The sequence below is a fragment of the Ahaetulla prasina genome, chromosome 1, assembly GCF_028640845.1.
Source record: "Ahaetulla prasina isolate Xishuangbanna chromosome 1, ASM2864084v1, whole genome shotgun sequence".
NCBI classification, from domain to species: Eukaryota; Metazoa; Chordata; class Lepidosauria; order Squamata; family Colubridae; genus Ahaetulla; species Ahaetulla prasina.
This window is the reverse complement of record NC_080539.1, coordinates 180,094,928-180,114,738: the sequence shown is the minus strand read 5'-3', so window position 1 is coordinate 180,114,738 and position 19,811 is coordinate 180,094,928. Positions and strand designations below refer to the sequence as shown.

The 19,811-nt window shown below is 39.9% G+C and overlaps 1 protein-coding gene across 2 annotated transcripts in view; it reads right to left on the bottom strand.

Moving 5' to 3' along the window:
- LOC131198468 (cytochrome P450 2K1-like) overlaps window positions 1-11,966 on the bottom strand; it is a 31,099-nt gene extending 19,133 nt beyond the window's left edge. Inside the window, exon 1 of one of the 2 annotated variants that reach the window (XM_058183155.1) lies at window positions 11,597-11,966. In XM_058183155.1, coding sequence (XP_058039138.1) covers window positions 11,597-11,779 — 183 coding nt within the window. In that variant the 5' untranslated portion in view covers window positions 11,780-11,966. Of the gene's footprint in view, window positions 1-8,314; window positions 8,558-11,596 lie in introns of those variants that run through there. The other variant, XM_058183146.1, reaches the window with a different exon arrangement.
- Between the last annotated feature and the right edge of the window lie 7,845 nt (window positions 11,967-19,811).

Sequence of the window (19,811 nt, the reverse complement as noted above, 5' to 3'; positions counted from 1 at the left end):
ACTTTGCTCACATAAGAACAAAGCCAAAAACTCCAGCCTAAAGATGATGAGTGAGACCTTGTTGAAACGTTGCCTAAATACTCTCAATCTTACACGGGAAAAGACCGAACATACCAAAACCTGCATACATATACCCGTGAAAATCTACGAATATATATATATATATAAATACTAACATCACTTCATTGATCAAATGGTGGCCTGGCTTAGCGGCCATGAAGAGGCCCGATGGTCACCTTCTCTGCCACTCTGAAGGTTATCTACGGGCCTAGGGGACGCCCTCCTTATCATCTTGAGGGCGTCTATGGCCATCTGTGGGGGCTTTTGTGAGTCCTTTGCCCCCCCCGGATCTTGGGAGAGAGGCGTCTCGTCGGTGGAGCGGCTGGCCCATTAGGCACGTGCTTCGGCCTCTTTGTCAACTGGAAGGACGATCACGGGCCATGTGGGCGCCTTTTTTTTATCATCTTAGAGGACGCCTAAGGGCTGGCTGCAAGGGGACCTCCTGAAGATCTTTGGCCCCAGTTGGGTGAACTGAGGTTGGCCCTGGACAATCCTACCTTGACTATTGTAGGACTTCATCCTTTTCTCCCCTTCCCCTCGTCCATAGTCCACCCCTCGGGATAGGAGGGGTTGGTGCTCTGACTTAATCATGGCGGTTTTTCATCTACCGCCTAAGAACTATTTCGTCTGTCTTCCACCCGGATTACTGGTGTGTCAATTTCCATCTTGACAGGTCCAGGATGGGTCTGCTTGCCGGACTCTCATCATGCGGACATTTACAGCGGCTGACCTTCTTGCCCTGCGAGATTCCCCTCTCTCGCGGGTTTGGCCCTCTACACTATCGAGGGCCCATCTTGAGGACGGGTTTTGGAACCCCGAGAGATGGCATGCCAAAAATAGGAGACTCAGGGTTTTTTTAATTAATTGTTTTAATAGATTTTTTAAGGGGAATTTTAATGGGAATTTTAAGGGGAGGGTGGGGGGGAGGGATTTGACGGGTGGGGGAGAGAACCCGTCGGGGAGGGATCCAGCCCCTGTGCTTATTCGCGGCACTACTCCATCTGGTCTGAAGGCAGGGGGGGATGGCTCGGTTCCAGGATTAGAGGGATGTTCGATCAGTACGGTAAGTGGGAGAGGCAGATATGGTGGAGGGGGGGGCCGTATCGAGAGTTGGGAGCACGTGTTCGATGTCTGAAAGCGATCACGTGCTCCGGCCCCCCAGTCCCTACCCGTTCCTCGGGCGGCCATGATCCTCAGAGCTTGGATCTTCGGCTGATGTTGTGTAATGCCCGGTCCGTGGTTAATAAAGCTCCCCTGATTTGCGACCTTATTCAGGGGGAGTCTGCGGACCTGATGGGCATTACGGAGACCTGGTTGGGTCCAGAGGGGGGGGGTCCCCCTTGTTGAGCTGTGCCCTCCAGGTTTCCGAGCATTTCATCAGCCGAGGGCCCAAGGTAGGGTGGGGGGGGTGGCGGTTGTTATTAAAGAAGATCTAGAGCCGAGGGAGGCCACTGTTCCTCAGATTGCCGGCTGTGAATCCCTCTATGTGCGGTGGGGCCATAGGAATCAGTTGGGCTTGTTGATCGCGTACCTGGCTCCTTGCTGCGTGACCACAGCCCTGCCTGAGCTGTTGGAGGTACTTGCCGCGGTGGCGGTTGAGACCCCCAGACTTGTAGTCATGGGGGATTTCAACCTGCCATCAGTCGGCTTGTCATCGACGGCAGCTCGGGAGTTCCAGGCTTCCATGACGGCCTTGGACCTGATTCAAGTAAATGATGGCCCTACGCACATGTGGGGAGGCACGCTGGATCTGATTTATATCTCTGGACAGTGGTTAAATGATCTGGAATTAGATGATTTAGTAACAGAACCAATGTCATGGTCCGATCATTTTCTCCTTCGCCTAGACTTCCGAACCGCCACTCACCATCGCAGGGAGACAGAACCTATACGTTGGTTCCGTCCCAGGCGCCTGATGGACCCTGAGAGGTTCCTGACGGAGCTTGGGCCATTTCCTGAGGATCTGGCCCACGGCACGACTGAGGAACTAGTCGTGGCCTGGGAACAGGCGCGGCTGGGGCCTTGGACCGTGTCGCGCTGCGCCTCTGACCCGGCGCAGATCTCGTCCGGCCCCTTGGTTCTCCGAGGGGCTGAGGGAGATGAAACGCCGGAGAAGACGCCTAGAGAGCACTTGGAGGTCCAGTCGTTCCGAAGCTGATCGGACACTAGTTAGGTCCTATTCTAGGACCTACCTAGTGGCAATGAGGGAGGCGAGGCGTTCCTACGCCTCCACCCTCATTGCGTCGGCAGATAACCGCCCGGCCGCCCTGTTTCGGGTGACCCGCTCCCTCCTTCACCAGGAGGTGCGGGATGACCCTTTGCAGGGACGAGCCAAGGAGTTTAGTGGTTATCTATACGATAAAATCGCTCAGCTCCGGGACGATCTGGACCGAAATTGGGATGATCCAAGCGAGGGAGAGGAGACACGTCTTGTTGAGCCGGTTTGGGATGAGTTTGACCCTGTGGCTCCCGAGGACGTGGACAGGTTGTTGGGGAGGCTTCACGCCACGACATGTTTACTGGACCCGTGTCCTTCCTGGCTGGTACTGGCCACTCAGGAGGTGACACGAGGCTGGCTCCAGAGGATTATCAACGCTTCTTTGCTGGAAGGGGTTTTCCCTGCCGCCTTGAAAGAGGCGGTGGTGAGACCCCTCCTCAAGAAGCCCTCCCTGGACCCAGCTATTTTGGGTAACTATTGTCCAGTCTCCAACCTTCGCTTCGTTGCGAAGGTTGTAAAGAGTGCTGTGGCGCGACAGCTACCCCAATACCTGGATGAAGCCGTCTATCTAGACCCGTTCCAGTCCGGCTTTCGACCCGGATACAGCACGGATACAGCTTTGGTCGCATTGGTGGATGATCTCTGGCGGGCCAGGGACAGGGGTTATTCCTCTGCCCTGGTCCTATTAGACCTCTCAGCGGCTTTTGATACCATCGACCATGGTATCTTGCTGCGCCGGTTGGGGGGATTGGGAGTGGGAGGCACCGTGCATCGGTGGTTCTCCTCCTATCTCTCCGACCGGTCGCAGACGGTGTTGACAGGGGGGCAGAGGTCGGCCGCAAGGTGACTCACTTGTGGGGTCCCGCAGGGGTCGATTCTCTCGCCCCTGCTGTTCAACATCTACATGAAGCCGTTGGGTGAGATCATCAGTGGCTTCGGGGTGAGATACCAACAGTACGCTGATGACACCCAGCTGTACTTTTCCACCCCGGGCCACCCCAATGAAGTTGTTGAAGTGCTGTCCTGGTGTTTGGAAGCCGTACGGGTCTGGATGGGGAGAAACAGGCTCAAGCTTAATCCCTCCAAGACGGAGTGGCTGTGGATGCCGGCACCCCGATTCAGTCAACTGCAGCCACGGTTGACTGTTGGAGGCGAGTTATTGGCCCCAAAGGACAGGGTGCGCAACTTAGGTGTCCTCCTGGATGATCGGCTGTCGTTTGAAGATCATTTGACGGCCGTCTCCAGGAGGGCCTTCCACCAGGTCCGCCTGGTTCGGCAGTTGCGCCCCTTCCTTGATCGGGATGCCTTGTGCACAGTCACTCATGCGCTCGTTACCTCTCGCTTGGATTATTGTAATGCTCTCTGGGGCTCCCCCTGAAGTGCACTCGGAGGCTTCAGTTAGTCCAGAATGCAGCTGCCCATATAACACCGCTCCAGCGCAGACTGCACTGGCTACCTGTGGCCTTCCGAGTGCACTTTAAGGTTTTGGTTACTACCTTTAAAGCGCTCCATGGCTTAGGGCCTGGGTACTTACGGGACCGCCTGCTGCTACCACATGCCTCCCACCGACCCGTACGCTCTCACAGAGAGGGACTTTTCAGGGTGCCGTCCGCCAAACAATGTCGGCTGGCGGCCCCCAGGGGAAGGGCCTTCTCTGTGGGGGCTCCCACACTCTGGAACGAGCTTCCCCCAGGCTTACGCCAAATACCTGACCTTCGGACTTTCCGCCGTGAACTGAAGACACACCTTTTTATTCGCGCGGGGTTGGCTTGAATTGAATTTTAAATGTCAAATTTTATTAATTTTAAATGGGGTTATTTAGTGTAAAAAATTTTACATTTTCAGGCTAATTTAAATAAGTTTTTTAAATTGCATTTTAATTGTATTTTGTATTGTTTGTTTTATTCTGCCTGTACACCGCCCTGAGTCCTTCAGGAGAAGGGCGGTATAAAAATCAAATAAATAAATCAAAATCAAAAATCAAATAAATAAATAAACAGCTTACCACCATTTCCATTCTTTGTGTCTATTTTTCATGTTTGAACTTATTTGACTTTGTGATACATTGCTTTACACCCTTCCATTCTAAACTTCTTAAGTCTTTTATTCCATTTACTTCGAAGTTTATATTCTGAATCCATAATTTGATTTTTTTCTCCTTGCTCTGTTTTTCCCACTGTTTAATTTGAAAGCTTTCTGCTATAAATCCTATCGTTTCCCTCCAAACCTCTTCCCGTTCCTCCCATTTCGTTTTAAAACCTTTTAAAATGTTTTCCCCGTTTTAATTCCTCAGTTCTTATTAATTTTAATAGTGTCTCCTCCTTGTTATTTTCTTTTTGCTGGTTTCTCAGTTCTACCATGTTTAAATATATGTTTAAAAATAAGACATCCCCTGATAATAAGCACAATCGGGCTTTTGAGCGCAGGGCAATAAGGCCAAGGACTTATTTCAGGGTTCAAAAAATATAACACAAGGTCTTATTTTCAGGGAAACATGGTAATTCCCCTTCTGTTCCAGCTGATGAGTCCATTCTTTCCTTCTTGTCCTGGTCTTTGCTCCTTGTCTCTTGTATACAATTTTCCTGTCTACTATCTATACGATCAAATATTTCCACCATGTCCTTGTGTAGTTCCAGGATAAGATCCTTAATGTCCTTAATGTTTTGAATCTGTAACTCCATTTCGTTTGAGTCTCCACAATTGTCAGTTCAGAAACCAAACCTCCAAGTCAAATTGAAATGTCTCATCAATGTTCAATCAAATCAGTTAGTTACTTCAGGGATCCTCCACTTCTCAAGTCATTTTTGTATATTCAATAGTATTTAAGGGTCCCCAGACACAAATTCTTTTTTAATATTCCAGTCTCCAGTGGTTAGAAGGTAAATATATATAGTTCAACAGTTATTTCCCTTAATTTCAATATTTACTCCCAAGTTGCAAAAATTCACTATCATCAGAAGATGGCGCTCTTTACTTCACTCTGCTGCCTCTCTGCTTTTTTTTTTTATTTGCATTTATATCCCGCCCTTCTCCGAAGACTCAGGGCGGCTTACACTATGTTAAGCAATAGTCTTCATCCATTTGTATATTATATACAAAGTCAACTTATTGCCCCCAACAATCTGGGTCCTCATTTTACCTACCTTATAAAGGATGGAAGGCTGAGTCAACCTTGGGCCTGGTGGGACTTGAACCTGCAGTAATTGCAAGCAGCTGTGTTAATAACAGACTGCCTTAGCAATCTGAGCCACCAGAGCCACATTTTATTTTGACTCTGCTGCTGCTCTGCTTTTATTTTGACAAGTCCAATTTATTTCTCCTGCTTAATTTAACTTATAATTCCATTACTTATGGCAAATTATTTGAAGAAAAAGTAGGTTTATAGTTCCAGCATCTTAATATGCCTTCTTAATATCATGCCTTTTGTTTGGAGGATTCCATTTCCAACTTAATTTTCTTTTTTCTTTTTTTTTTTAATTGAAAAAGTTTTTAAAAAACAAAAACATTTCCCTTTTCCCCCTCCTCCCAGAAAACCCCCTTCCCCCTCCCTTCCCCCCCCCCTTCCCGGGTCAATCACAAGGTATTGTTATACATAAACCAAACATAGAATAAAATTTTCCCTTCCAATCCAATTAACCTCATCCAAAGCTTTTCATCTCCCAACCCCCTCCCCATTACATAAAATAACTTCCTAATTATTCAAAGGCAATCTGATATTTCTTAATCTGATATCTGTTTTGTAGATAATCAATCCATTTTTTCCATTCAATTAAATATCTTTCCTGCATATTGTCTTTTAAAAAAGCTGAGATTTTAGCCATCTCAGCCAAATTAATGACTTTCAGTATCCATTCTTCTATTGTAGGTACCTCTTCTTTCTTCCAGTATTGTCCAATCAACAGTCTTGCTGCTGTTATTAAATTCAGAATCAGTTTAGTCTCAATCCCTGTACAATCCGTTATAATTCCCAAAAGGAAAAATTGTGGCAGGAACTTTATCTTCTTCTTCAGTACATTTTGAATAATCCACCAAATTCTTATCCAAAAGGCCTTAATTTTCTTGCAAGTCCACCAAATATGAAAATATGTAGCGTCATCACAATCACACCTCCAACATTTCGCTTGGATATTAGGCTAACCCTAACTTAATTTTCTTTTTAAACAAATATTTACGTCTTTTAATTTTCAATATGCTTTTTCATAATAGTTACACACCGCTGTAACAAATTGTCCGACTTCAGCTGTAAATCTCTGGTGACTCACCATTCACCATTTCTCTGCTCCTGCAGAAACTTATGGTTGCTGGATGTTCCCTGGCTTCATAGGAGCCATTTTAACTGCCGCTGCTCCTAGTCTTTGGATGAGGGGGTTTTGTGAGTCAGGGAGGGGAGATGCAGCTCCCCTCAACCTGCAAGGTGGTCTTCCTTTGCTTAGCCACTTTGTTGGGGGCTTCTAATGAGCTTGGAACGGACCCACAGAGGTCACAGATCTCACTTCCAAAAGTGCTGGAAGTTCAAACAGAAGTTCAACAATTTCTAATATATTAATTTCTATCCCTCCATGCAGCACCATTCTTGATCCACACCACACAACATGGCACATTGACCACTCAGCTGTGCATAAACGTTAACATCTCAAGAAAATGAAACAGTTTTAAGAAATGCCTATAAAATAAAATGCCAGCAGTTATTCCCAGATCCATTCTGTCTAAAAATCAGGAAACTTCTGGTGCTTTGTAATCTTTCCTAAAGTGACAGGAAGAGACTGACACCATCGCCACCTAAAGCAGGGAAAGTCTGACTTTGAAGCTACAGAGTTGTTCTTCAAGTACCACATTTTAATTACATTATTAATCATTTATGTTGGACTTGATGTGGTATGTTATTTTCCTCAGCTGCTGCAGAACCCTCTCTACTATCTTTTATTGTTACTGAAGGTTGCTAGCGTATTTCTTTAATTCTAAAAGACAGGGCAGAGCTGATAGAGGGTCTTCAAATCCAAACGGTTTGGAAGAATTAGCTATTTACAAGAAAAACGGGGATTCACTTAAAAAAGACATGGAGTACTTTATCAATATATTTGCTTCTTTCTTGAAACATAATGTTTCCTACTCATTCCTTCCTAGTGATCCTATTTACTAACGTCTCCATTTATGCTGTAGAAATGGGAACTTTAAATTACCTCACATGTTCAGCAATGAACTGATATTATCAATGGATGAAGGATTTTTTTAAGGCAGTCTGTAATGACACCATTTATCACATATTCTCTCATTTTGTCAGTCTGATATGTGATAGATTAATGTGCATAATAGCAACAACCTCATCTCCTTCTATATAAATGCAACAGTTTTGAATTCATTTTAAATATAATATATCAGAATTTAAAGGAATCTAGTGTAGTTATTTTAAAAATACTGAAAGTTGTTATTTTTTTTATAAATATTTCATACGCCTTTGTAAAACCTTCAAAATTTTAAAGCTGGCTGCAAATCCTTGGTGGGGGGTGGGAAAACCTTTAATTCTTTGAACTTTGCCATATTTAAGTTGGAATTAAAATCCTGTGAGTAAGGTTCAGAATTATGTTTTTCACTCAGCTGTTTTGGAAAAATTCTCTGGAGCAGGAAATAACAGCCGAAGTTTTTGAACAATGAACATTTCACTAAGAATATATGTTATTAAAATATGTTAATGTATGGATTATTATATTAATACAGATATCAATGTAAGATTTTTACATTTTCCTTCCTCTACATAGTCATAGGCAATTTTAACCACCCTTTCAAGTTTCAGATAAACAATTAGAAAAATCCTATTAACAAATATTTTTGTTTGTATAATCCTTGCAGCATATATAAACAAATGCAAACACCAAGTTAATGTCATTTTTATACATTTCCATAGACTCCTTAGAACCAACAGGGAGCATATCAATCTTATTCCAGTTAACGGGATAACCTGATAAATTGCTAAATTTTTATATCAAGATCAATATACTTTGGCAAAGAACATTCATAGTTGTTAATCATCAGGTTTACCTTTATCATTGTCTTAAAAGGCCTCTTGAAATCCATTATGTGCAGATTTCCCAAAACGGGTATGGTCCTGGGTCCAGGTGGAAGCTTTTGGGAGCTGTTACTCTGGGAATTACCCATTTTGAAAAGAAATAAAACTGTAAAAATGAATAGCAATAATAATAAAACAAGTCCAATCCAAGCCATTTCCTTTCAGAAGCAGTTTTCAGTAACAATTAGAATGAAATCTGCAAACTGGAATGATATAAATATGTATTTCAAGCTATTGCACTTAGGAGAAACTCAGCTAGTATTTCTATTGAATATTCAGACTGCCCCTTATGCTAAATCACTTCCAACCTTGCCTTGGTTTTCTATCTCCTCCCTAGGAATTTGATTTATATTTGACTGTTTATCATTCACTGTCTTACGGTGTGAGTAGTGCTTATCCTTAGATAAAGGCATTGCAAAACGGGTTTAAATTTATTTGAACTGCACAGTAATCCAATATTTGAAACACCTTTTGGATTATGAAATCCTCTTGTTTGTTAACAACATTTTGGATAAGGTATCCAGAATCCAGAAAATGGAATAATTTAGTTCGTTAATGTACTAGATTCAGAGAGCAACAGGGACGTATCTCCTTGAGCAATTATTCAGCTAATATTTTCACACAATTCTAGATAATTTCCCATTTCTGCCCAATCAAGTGAGAAGGAAGTGGGGAGTTTTTTCCATTTTCTGCTTGATCTGTTATTTCTGTCACCACACTTTTTTCTGAGATGTAATTTCTCTTTGCTTGGATCACTCTGATATAATGGGATTTTCTTAGATGTTCTCCTACGAAGAAAAATATATGAAAAGTATATGAATTAATGGCTTATGATAGGAATTAGCCACTAAATAGTGGTGATGCATTGTGGATTGTCATAAATAGCCTTTTTAGAGAATTAAATTCTTCAAGCATGTGCATAGGAACAATATAACTCCTTGTGTTCACCTTATCTATATCTTCAGTAAGCTTCAGAAAATATTCTAGATGAGGCCAAATATGTGGTTGGTTTTGCTCCCCTTAGGGATCACTCAGATTTCTAGGTTTTTCTAGTGCTATGGGATAGAATAAAAGAGGCATTATTTTAGACATAGTCTCTCCAAAGAAGCAGATGTCACTATTGACATTACTGTTCAAAACATGCATTAGAGGAGAATATTTGTAGCTCATAGTTGAACTGTGGAGTCCTTGCGGTCTCTGAATTTGGCTATTATCTCATCTGCAAGAAAACAGCCAAACTCGGATAACCTGATTAAGTAATATCATCAGTGCAAACAAGCCACTAAGCTCGAGACTACCAAGGACTTAAAAATATATTTCAGTATATTCAAAGTTAGAATATTTTCCTTCATTCTGTAATTGTAAATTGAGTTTTCATTTTCTTTTTAAACAAATATTTACGTCTTTTAATTTTCAATATGCTTTTTCATAATAGTTACACACCGCTGTAACAAATTGTCCGACTTCAGCTGTAAATCTCTGGTGACTCACCATTCACCATTTCTCTGCTCCTGCAGAAACTTATGGTTGCTGGATGTTCCCTGGCTTCATAGGAGCCATTTTAACTGCCGCTGCTCCTAGTCTTTGGATGAGGGGGTTTTGTGAGTCAGGGAGGGGAGATGCAGCTCCCCTCAACCTGCAAGGTGGTCTTCCTTTGCTTAGCCACTTTGTTGGGGGCTTCTAATGAGCTTGGAACGGACCCACAGAGGTCACAGATCTCACTTCCAAAAGTGCTGGAAGTTCAAACAGAAGTTCAACAATTTCTAATATATTAATTTCTATCCCTCCATGCAGCACCATTCTTGATCCACACCACACAACATGGCACATTGACCACTCAGCTGTGCATAAACGTTAACATCTCAAGAAAATGAAACAGTTTTAAGAAATGCCTATAAAATAAAATGCCAGCAGTTATTCCCAGATCCATTCTGTCTAAAAATCAGGAAACTTCTGGTGCTTTGTAATCTTTCCTAAAGTGACAGGAAGAGACTGACACCATCGCCACCTAAAGCAGGGAAAGTCTGACTTTGAAGCTACAGAGTTGTTCTTCAAGTACCACATTTTAATTACATTATTAATCATTTATGTTGGACTTGATGTGGTATGTTATTTTCCTCAGCTGCTGCAGAACCCTCTCTACTATCTTTTATTGTTACTGAAGGTTGCTAGCGTATTTCTTTAATTCTAAAAGACAGGGCAGAGCTGATAGAGGGTCTTCAAATCCAAACGGTTTGGAAGAATTAGCTATTTACAAGAAAAACGGGGATTCACTTAAAAAAGACATGGAGTACTTTATCAATATATTTGCTTCTTTCTTGAAACATAATGTTTCCTACTCATTCCTTCCTAGTGATCCTATTTACTAACGTCTCCATTTATGCTGTAGAAATGGGAACTTTAAATTACCTCACATGTTCAGCAATGAACTGATATTATCAATGGATGAAGGATTTTTTTAAGGCAGTCTGTAATGACACCATTTATCACATATTCTCTCCTTTTGTCAGTCTGATATGTGATAGATTAATGTGCATAATAGCAACAATCTCATCTCCTTCTATATAAATGCAACAGCTTTGAATTCATTTTTATAAACAATATAATATATCAGAATTTAAAGGAATCTAGTGCAGTTATTTTAAAAATACTGACAGTTATTATTATTTTAATAAATATTTCATACATCTTTGTAAAACCTTCAAAATTTTAAAGCAGACTGCAAATCCTTGGTGGGGGTGGAAAACCTTTAATTCTTTGATTTAAGCAGGAATTAAAATCCTGTGGTAAGGTTCAAAATTATGTTTTCACTCAGTATTTTGGAAAAATTCTCTGGAGCAGGAAATAACAGCCAAGTTTTTGAAAATGAGCATTTCACTAAGAATATATGTTATTAAAATATGTTAATGTATGGATTATTATATTAATACAGATATCAATGTAAGATTTTTACATTTTCCTTCCTCTACATAGTCATAGGCAATTTTTAATCACCCTTTCAAGTTTCAGATAAATAATTTAAAAAATCCTATTAATATATATTTTTGTTTGTATAATCCTTGCAGCATATATAAACAAATGCAAACACCAAGTTAATGTCATTTTTATATATTTCCATAGACTCCTTAGAACCAACAGGGAGCATATCAATCTTATTCCCGTTAACTGGATAACCTGATAAATTGCTAAACTTTTATATCAACATCAATACACTTCGTCAAAGAACATTCATAGTTGTTAATCATCAGGTTTACCTTTATCATTGTCTTAAAAGGCCTCTTGAAATCCATTATGTGCAGATTTCCCAAAACGGGTATGGTCCTGGGTCCAGGTGGAAGCTTTTGGGAGCTGTTACTCTGGGAACTACCCATTTTGAAAAGGAATAAAACTGTAAGAATGAATAGCAATAATAATAAAACAAGTCCAATCCAAGCCATTTCCTTTCAGAAGCAGTTTTCAGTAACAATTAGAATGAAATCTGCAAACTGGAATGATATAAACATGTATTTCAAGCTATTGTGCTTAGGAGAAATTCAGCTAGTATTTCTATTGAATATTCAGACTGCCCCTTATGCTAAATCACTTCCAACCTTGCCTTGGTTTTCTATCTCCTCCCTAGGAATTTTATTCACGGTCTTACGGTGTGGGTGGTGCTTATCCTTAGATGAAGGCATTGCAAAACAGATTTAAACTTATTTGAACTGCACAGCAATACTTGAAACACCTTTTGGATTATGAAATCCTCTTGTTTGTTAACAACATTTCAGATAAGGTATCCAGAATCCAGAAAATGGAATAATATAGTCCATTAATGTACTGGATTCAAAGAGCAACAAGGACATATCTCCTTGAGCAATTATTCAACTGATATTTTCACACAATTCTAGATAATTTCCCATTTCTGCCCAATCAAGTGAGAAGGAAGTGGGGAGTTTTTCCCATTTTCTGCTTGATCTGTTATTTCTGTCACCACACTTTTTTTATGAGATGTAATTTCTCTTTGCTTGGATCACTCTGATATAATGGGATTTTCTTAGATGTTCTCCTACGAAGAAAAATATATGAAAAGTATATGAATTAATGGCTTATGATAGGAATTGGCCACTAAATAGTGGTGATGCATTGTGGATTGTCATAAATAGCCTTTTTAGAGAATTAAATTCTTCAAGCATGTGCATAGGAACAATATAACTCCTTGTGTTCACCTTATCTATATCTTCAGTAAGCTTCAGAAAATATTCTAGATGAGGCCAAATATGTGGGTTGGTTTTGCTCCCCCTTAGGGATCACTCAGATTTCTAGGTTTTTTCTAGTGCTATGGGATAGAATAAAAGAGGCATTATTTTAGACATAGTCTCTCCAAAGAAGCAGATGTCACTATTGACATTACTGTTCAAAACATGCATTAGAGGAGAATATTTGTAGCTCATAGTTGAACTGTGGAGTCCTTGCGGTCTCTGAATGTGGCTATTATCTCATCTGCAAGAAAACAGCCAAACTCAGATAACCTGACTAAGTAATATCATCAATGCAAACAAGCCACTAAGCTCAGAGACCACCAAGGTCTTAAAAATATATTTCAGTATGTTCAAAGTTAGAATATTTTCCTTCATTCTGTAATTGTAAATTGAGTTTTCATTTTCTTTTTAAAATTGTAATCTTTAGTTCTCTCTAGTTCCCTTTTGTATCCAGTTTTAAGTGTCTTATTATCTTTTTTAAAAATCAAAACAAAAGCATTTTGCCTTGGGAAAAGTTATTTATAATTACTTCCAAAATCTTATTTCAAATTATCTGAATTTTTAGTCCATTTGCAACTTTCAAAATCAAATTTTTAATCACCCTTTTTCTAACGATTGAAGGAATCTCGCCTGATGCTGTCAGACTTGTTGATTCAAAGCTTTTTAAAAGGTGAAAAGTAATAAAAAACAATTTCCAAAAATGAGATGAACTTCGTGTCTTTTTAAAGGCGCCAACCAGGCTTGAGCAAGATGATGATTCCCTCGTCTCCCAGATGCCTAAAACCACCAGAGACTGCAGTCTAGTGGTGTCTTCCCAAGGCAGAACCATCTGCTGCACTTGAGAGTAATTGCAAATCCTCTCTTTGGCCAGAGAGGAATTATTAAAGAGCTGGTCTACTCTGGATTTTCATTCCTCTGTGATAATTGATTCCACTTTTTGCAGAACTCTCTTCAGTTCACATTTTCTTCCTCCAGAAGTTGAGGTCATCAAGAAATATTTTAATTTATGGAGAAAAAAAAAACAAATAAAGAAGACCCTTTCCCATAAATATAGAGAACCATCTGGAATAGCATCTGAGATTCAAAGATTCTTTATTGAAACAGAATATCACTAAAACCATTTCAACTCCGCATCAAGGTTGCTTCGTGGTCACTATAAAGGTTTGGTCTACTGGATCATCACACCTCCTATTTCCTTTTGCTATGTCTCTTTTTTTCTTGCATCCTGTCAGAATGTTTTTGCTGCTATTTGGCATGTATGTTTAGGGAAGATTTACTTCTCCGAGATATATATGACTTGGGTGTTGGCTTGGGTGTTGTGTATGTAATTGAATCCATGAGGGAACCGAGAGCGGGAGAAATCAATCAAGATTGTTATGGAAAGTGTGGGAAATGGGGGAAAATGGAGCATAGGCCATAGAGTTCATGGCTATCTTGGCAACTATCACTTGACCCAGCTCACTTAGAGCAAAACACCCTGGAGCTCATTAGGCCTGGCTTTTGTCTCAGAACAGTTGTGATATGATCTGTATGTGGAGAACCTTTTCATTAATACTTTGCTCTGGTCAGATAATGATATGTTGTTTGGCTGCCTATCCCTAGTGGAAGTAGGACATATCCACTCGGTCATATCCATTCCAATGCACACTTTTGAATTCCAGAAGGAGCTTAAGTTCATCGCAGAAAGCTGATAGGTAGTTTGCCAGTGTTTCTTGTCACTGACTGGAGTGGGCATGTAACAAATGTCTTGAGTGGATTGCTCCAATGCCCCTTATGATTGGATTGTGCATCAATCCCAAGGGTCTCTCTGGTAGATGAAATGCCAGAAGAGACCACCAGGGGGATGTTGGGGTTTTGGCTTTATTGTCATTGGTTCTTCAGACTTTTTTAGTAAAATACCCGGAGTTGTGATAATTGGGATGGCATGAAAAATTTATGAGCAAATAAACTGATTGGGAATCACTGTGCTTTGTAATTTTTCTCAGCTTTTGAGTATGACACACAACTGCAAAGCAATCAATTTCTTCAAATTTGTTGCATGTAAGAGATTTCCTTGTGTTAACTTGGATATTTCATGTCCCAGAGCAACCCTTCATTGTATTGATTCAAATCACTCTGCTCATGTCTTTTTTCCTTCGCTTTTAATATTTACATATATGTCATTTAGCAACCCCTTTAAGTTTCCTTGATACTGAATCTGACAATTAACTTTTTCTTAGACACATACTGTAAATGTACATTTTCTTATTCATAGATAATCATACATATTCTCTCTAAAGAAAGCACAAAAATAAAACATTTTAATTGCATTTGGAGTTGCTCTTCTACCCTTTCTTTCCCTCCGTTTTACAACAAGCCTTCTTCTCCTCTTTTCTCTCCCTCCTTCTTCTCCTTTCCTACCTTCTTCCTCCTCCTCACCTTCCTCATACCTACTTCCCTTTCCTCTCCTCTCCTCTCCTCCACTCCTCTACTCTTTCTCTCCTTTCTCACCTTGTCTACTGCTCTTAACTCCTAACTTATTTTCCTCTCCTTCTCCTTCCCTCCATCCCTCTCTCCTTCACCTCCTCTATTTTACCCTCTATCCCTCTCTTCTTTCTTTCTTCTTTATTGTATGATATTTCCCTTGTTTGGTAACCGAGCAACTTCAATCTTCTGATATTATATACTTTCTTTTCAGTTTCTTTTCTATTTTATCCAATCTCTCATTTCATAATTGTACATTTATATTTATAAACTTCTCTTCTCCCCCCACATTCCCTTTTTCCATTTACTCTGGCGATGTCTGGGTTTCTATTTCTTCATTGTCATTTCTCTCATTTAATTTCCATTTTTTTTTTGTTTACATTTATATCCCGCCCTTCTCCGAAGACTCAGGGCGGCTTACAGTGTGTAAGGCAATAGTCTCATTCTATTTGTATATTTACAAAGTCAACTTATTGCCCCCCCAACAATCTGGGTTCTCATTTTACCTACCTTATAAAGGATGGAAGGCTGAGTCAACCTTGGACCTGGTGGGGCTTGAACCTGCAGTAATTGCAGGCAGCTGGTTTTAATAACAGGCTTCTTATAGCCTTGAGCCACCACGGCCCATTAATTAACATTGTTTATCTATCTATTGTCTTCTATTTCTGTCTCTTTTCTAACCATACGTAGAATCTTTCCCATGTCTTGAAATACACCAATTCCTCTTTATCTTTTATTCTTAAAGTTAATCTATTCATTTCCGCACAGTCTAAAAATCTTTTTTATTACTTCACCTTCTGATGGGATTCTCTCTAACTTCCAATTTTGCGCAATTTTGTGTATAAGAAAATAAAAAATAAAAAACTTTTTTAAAAACTTGTTCTGAGGTTTTAAGCATCTGCATAGTTTCTTCTAGGATTAGAGACTTTTCCATCACAAGTTTTTATCTCTAAAGTCGAAAGCATCTGTTCCCTATGCTGCCGCCTTTGGATCATTTTTTTTTTTTGATGCAACATATCCATCAATTTTGCCCAAGACAGAGGGAGAGACATTCTTCTCTGCTGCAACAGCTAAGGTGAAAGCTTGAAACCTTTGCTATGCCTATTATGGGCCTCTGGTTTCAAAGAGGGTGTATAACTGGAGTAGGAACTGATGCACTTTAAGCAGGTCCTTAAACATGAATCTATTTGGGAATCCATGGCTAACAAATGATCCCCGGAAAAGCTGCAATTTTTAGAAGGTGTTTTAGAAGTGTCTTTCCCCCCTCCAAGGCATCTTTCCAACTTCCAGTCCAAACTTCCTTAGAAGTTTTCACCCAGTGGTCAACCCGAAACACTTGCCTATCAGTCAAGTGGAAATTAAGTATTTTCATTTTTGCAGAATAAATAAATAGTGAGATTGAATTCTTTCAGAAGACAGGCTCTCTTTAGTTCATTGCTTCTTGGAAAAAGCCAGAGGTGGGATTCACTTATCTTTCATACTGGTTCACAAATATGAGTGCATGTTCCACCTCTGTGCATGCGCACAGCCTTCTGCTCATGTGCAATACTTGCGCATTACGTCTGGGCAGATGGGCGGAGCCTCCTGCAGTCACCGTTACCAGTATTTGCGCAGACCGGAGAGAACTGGCTGAATCCCACCATTGGAAAAAGCTGTGCATTCTCATCCTTGAATCTGTCCTTTACTCATGAAAACATAGTTAGTAACTCTCTGAGTGTTACAGGTTCCTCTCTTGTTCTCAGTCCTTGATTCTGATCTCTAGCTTTGACTGATATAGTGCAAGTTCTACTCAAAACAAGAGAGATTTTGTAACACAGAGATCAGGAAATTGCATTTCACAAAACACCAGTGGGTAAATCAAATACTAGAGATTGTGTTACTTTCTTTGTTTAATTGATTCCCACACACTCCCACAATATGTATCTTACACCTATGCATTAATCATTATTGCACCCTTGGATTGCTACATATGTGGAGGTAGAATGAAAAAGAATGTACTAAACTTTGCCCCATCCTTCTTGTGTTTATTGCCCATTCGGCTGCACAGAAGGAGTCTGTGGGCAGGTGAAGCAGTCAGTCTCCAGCAAGGAGGAGAAACTTTCCTATGTTTCCCTTCCTCCTTGTGTTTAGACATGACTCAAGGGAGTGACAAATGAAGCGTACCAAATGTTCATCCATTAAACTCATTGATTGATTGATATTTGTTTCCTGCCTTTATTATTTTTATAAACAATATAAGGCAGCGAACATACCTAATACTCTTTCTTCCTCCTATTTCCCCCACAACATCAACCATGTTTGGTGAGTTGGGGTGAGAGAGAGCGATTGGCCCAAAGTCACCCAGCTAGCTTTCATGCCTATGGCGGGACTAGAACTCGTAGTCTCCTGGTTTCTAGCCTGATGCCTTAACCACTAGACCAAATTGGCTTTTTATACAAAGCTTTTCATCCACATGTATGCATGCAGTTTTACACAGAGTTCATGAATCTAATTACTCCACAAATTGAAGTATCATCTTAATTACCTTTTTAAATTTATTTCTTCTGCAAGTACAAAGAAAATCTAGAAAAGAATATAATGAATAAAAAGCGATTAAAAGGAGATTTACAAATATACAAACATCCTGCTTGAGCAGGGGGCTGGACTAGAAGACCTCCAAAGTCCCTTCCAGCTCTATTCTATTCTATAATCAAGTTAGCTAAAAATAAAAAAGGATGTTAATATAAGTCTACAATTTGAAAATTTGCAAAACACTAATATGCCATTATATAAATATCATTATTACATAATAATTACCTAATTGGCAAAGCCAACTGAATATACTTAATATACTTAAGCTTAACTCATAGAATCATCTATTGTAATGTCCTTCCTGTTAAAGACTACTTCAGCTTTAATTGCAATAATACAAGAGCAACCAATAGATTTAACCTTAATGTTAACCGCTTTAATCTAGATTGCAGAAAATATGACTTCTGTAACAGAATCATCAGTGCTTGGAACACTTTACCTGACTCTGTGGTCTCTTCCCATAATCCCAAAAGCTTTAACCAAACATTTTCTACTATTGACCTCACCCCATTCCTAAGAGGACCATAAGGGGCGTGCATAAGAGCACAAATGTGCCTACCGTTCCTGTCCTATTGTTTTTCTTTTTTCTTCTTATATATATATATATTTATGCTTATACCTCCTTATATTTCCTCATATATGTGTTTATATACTATATAATCTTTTGTGTGATGCTTATATATATTGTGACAAATAAAATAAAAAATAAATAAAATACTTTATGAGGATTGCTATCATGTCAACCCTTATCCTTCTAGAGAATTCCAGAAAAAAACTGAGGTTTGTCCCAGAGAGCTGATGGGTAGTTTGCCTGTGATTCTTGACACTGCCTGGAATAAGCATGTAAACAAGGCCCTGGATTGGATTGCTCCAATGCCCCTTATGATTGGATTGTGCATCAATCCCAAGGGTCTCTCTGGTAGATGAAATGCCAGAAGGGACCACTAGGGGGATCTTGGGGTTTTGGCTTTATTGTCATTGGTTCTTCAGACTTATCTTTTAGTAAAATACCCGGAGTTGTGATAATTGGGATGGCATGAAAAATTTATGAGCAAATAAACTGATTGGGAATCACTGTGCTTTGTAATTTTTCTCAGCTTTTGAGTATGACACACAACTGCAAAGCAATCAATTTCTTCAAATTTGTTGCATGTAAGAGATTTCCTTGTGTTAACTTGGATATTTCATGTCCCAGAGCAACCCTTCATTGTATTGATTCAAATCACTCTGCTCATGTCTTTTTTCCTTCGCTTTTAATATTTACATATATGTCATTTAGCAACCCCTTTAAGTTTCTTCGATACTGAATCTGACAATTAACTTTTTCTTAGACACATACTGTAAATGTACATTTTCTTATTCATAGATAATCATACATATTCTCTCTAAAGAAAACACAAAAATAAAACATTTTAATTGCATTTGGAGTTGCTCTTCTAACCTTTCTTTCCCTCCGTTTTAAAACAAACCTTCTTCTCCTCTTTTCTCTGCCTCCTTCTTCTCCTTTCCTACCTTCTTCCTCCTCCTCACCTTCCTCATACCTACTTCCCTTTCCTCTCCTCTCCTCCACTCCTCTCCTCTTTCTCTCCTTTCTCACCTTGTCTACTGCTCTTAACTCCTAACTTATTTTCCTCTCCTTCTCCTTTCCTCCATCCCTCTCTCCTTCACCTCCTCTATTTTACCCTCTATCCCTCTCTTCTTTCTTTCTTCTTTATTGTATGATATTTCCCTTGTTTGGTAACCGAGCAACTTCAATCTTCTGATATTATATACTTTCTTTTCAGTTTCTTTTCTATTTTACCCAATCTCTCATTTCATAATTGTACATTTATATTTATAAACTTCTCTTCTCCCCCTACATCCCTTTTTTCCATTTACTCTGGCGATGTCTGGGTTTCTATTTCTTCATTGTCATTTCTCTCATTTAATTTCCATTTTTTTTTTGTTTACATTTATATCCGCCCTTCTCCGAAGACTCAGGGCAGTTTACAGTGTGTAAGGCAATAGTCTCATTCTATTTGTATATTTACAAAGTCAACTTATTGCCCCCCCAACAATCTGGGTTCTCATTTTACCTACCTTATAAAGGATGGAAGGCTGAGTCAACCTTGGACCTGGTTAACATTGTTTATCTATCTATTGTCTTCTATTTCTGTCTCTTTTCTAACCATTAAAACTTGTTCTGAGGTTTTAAGCA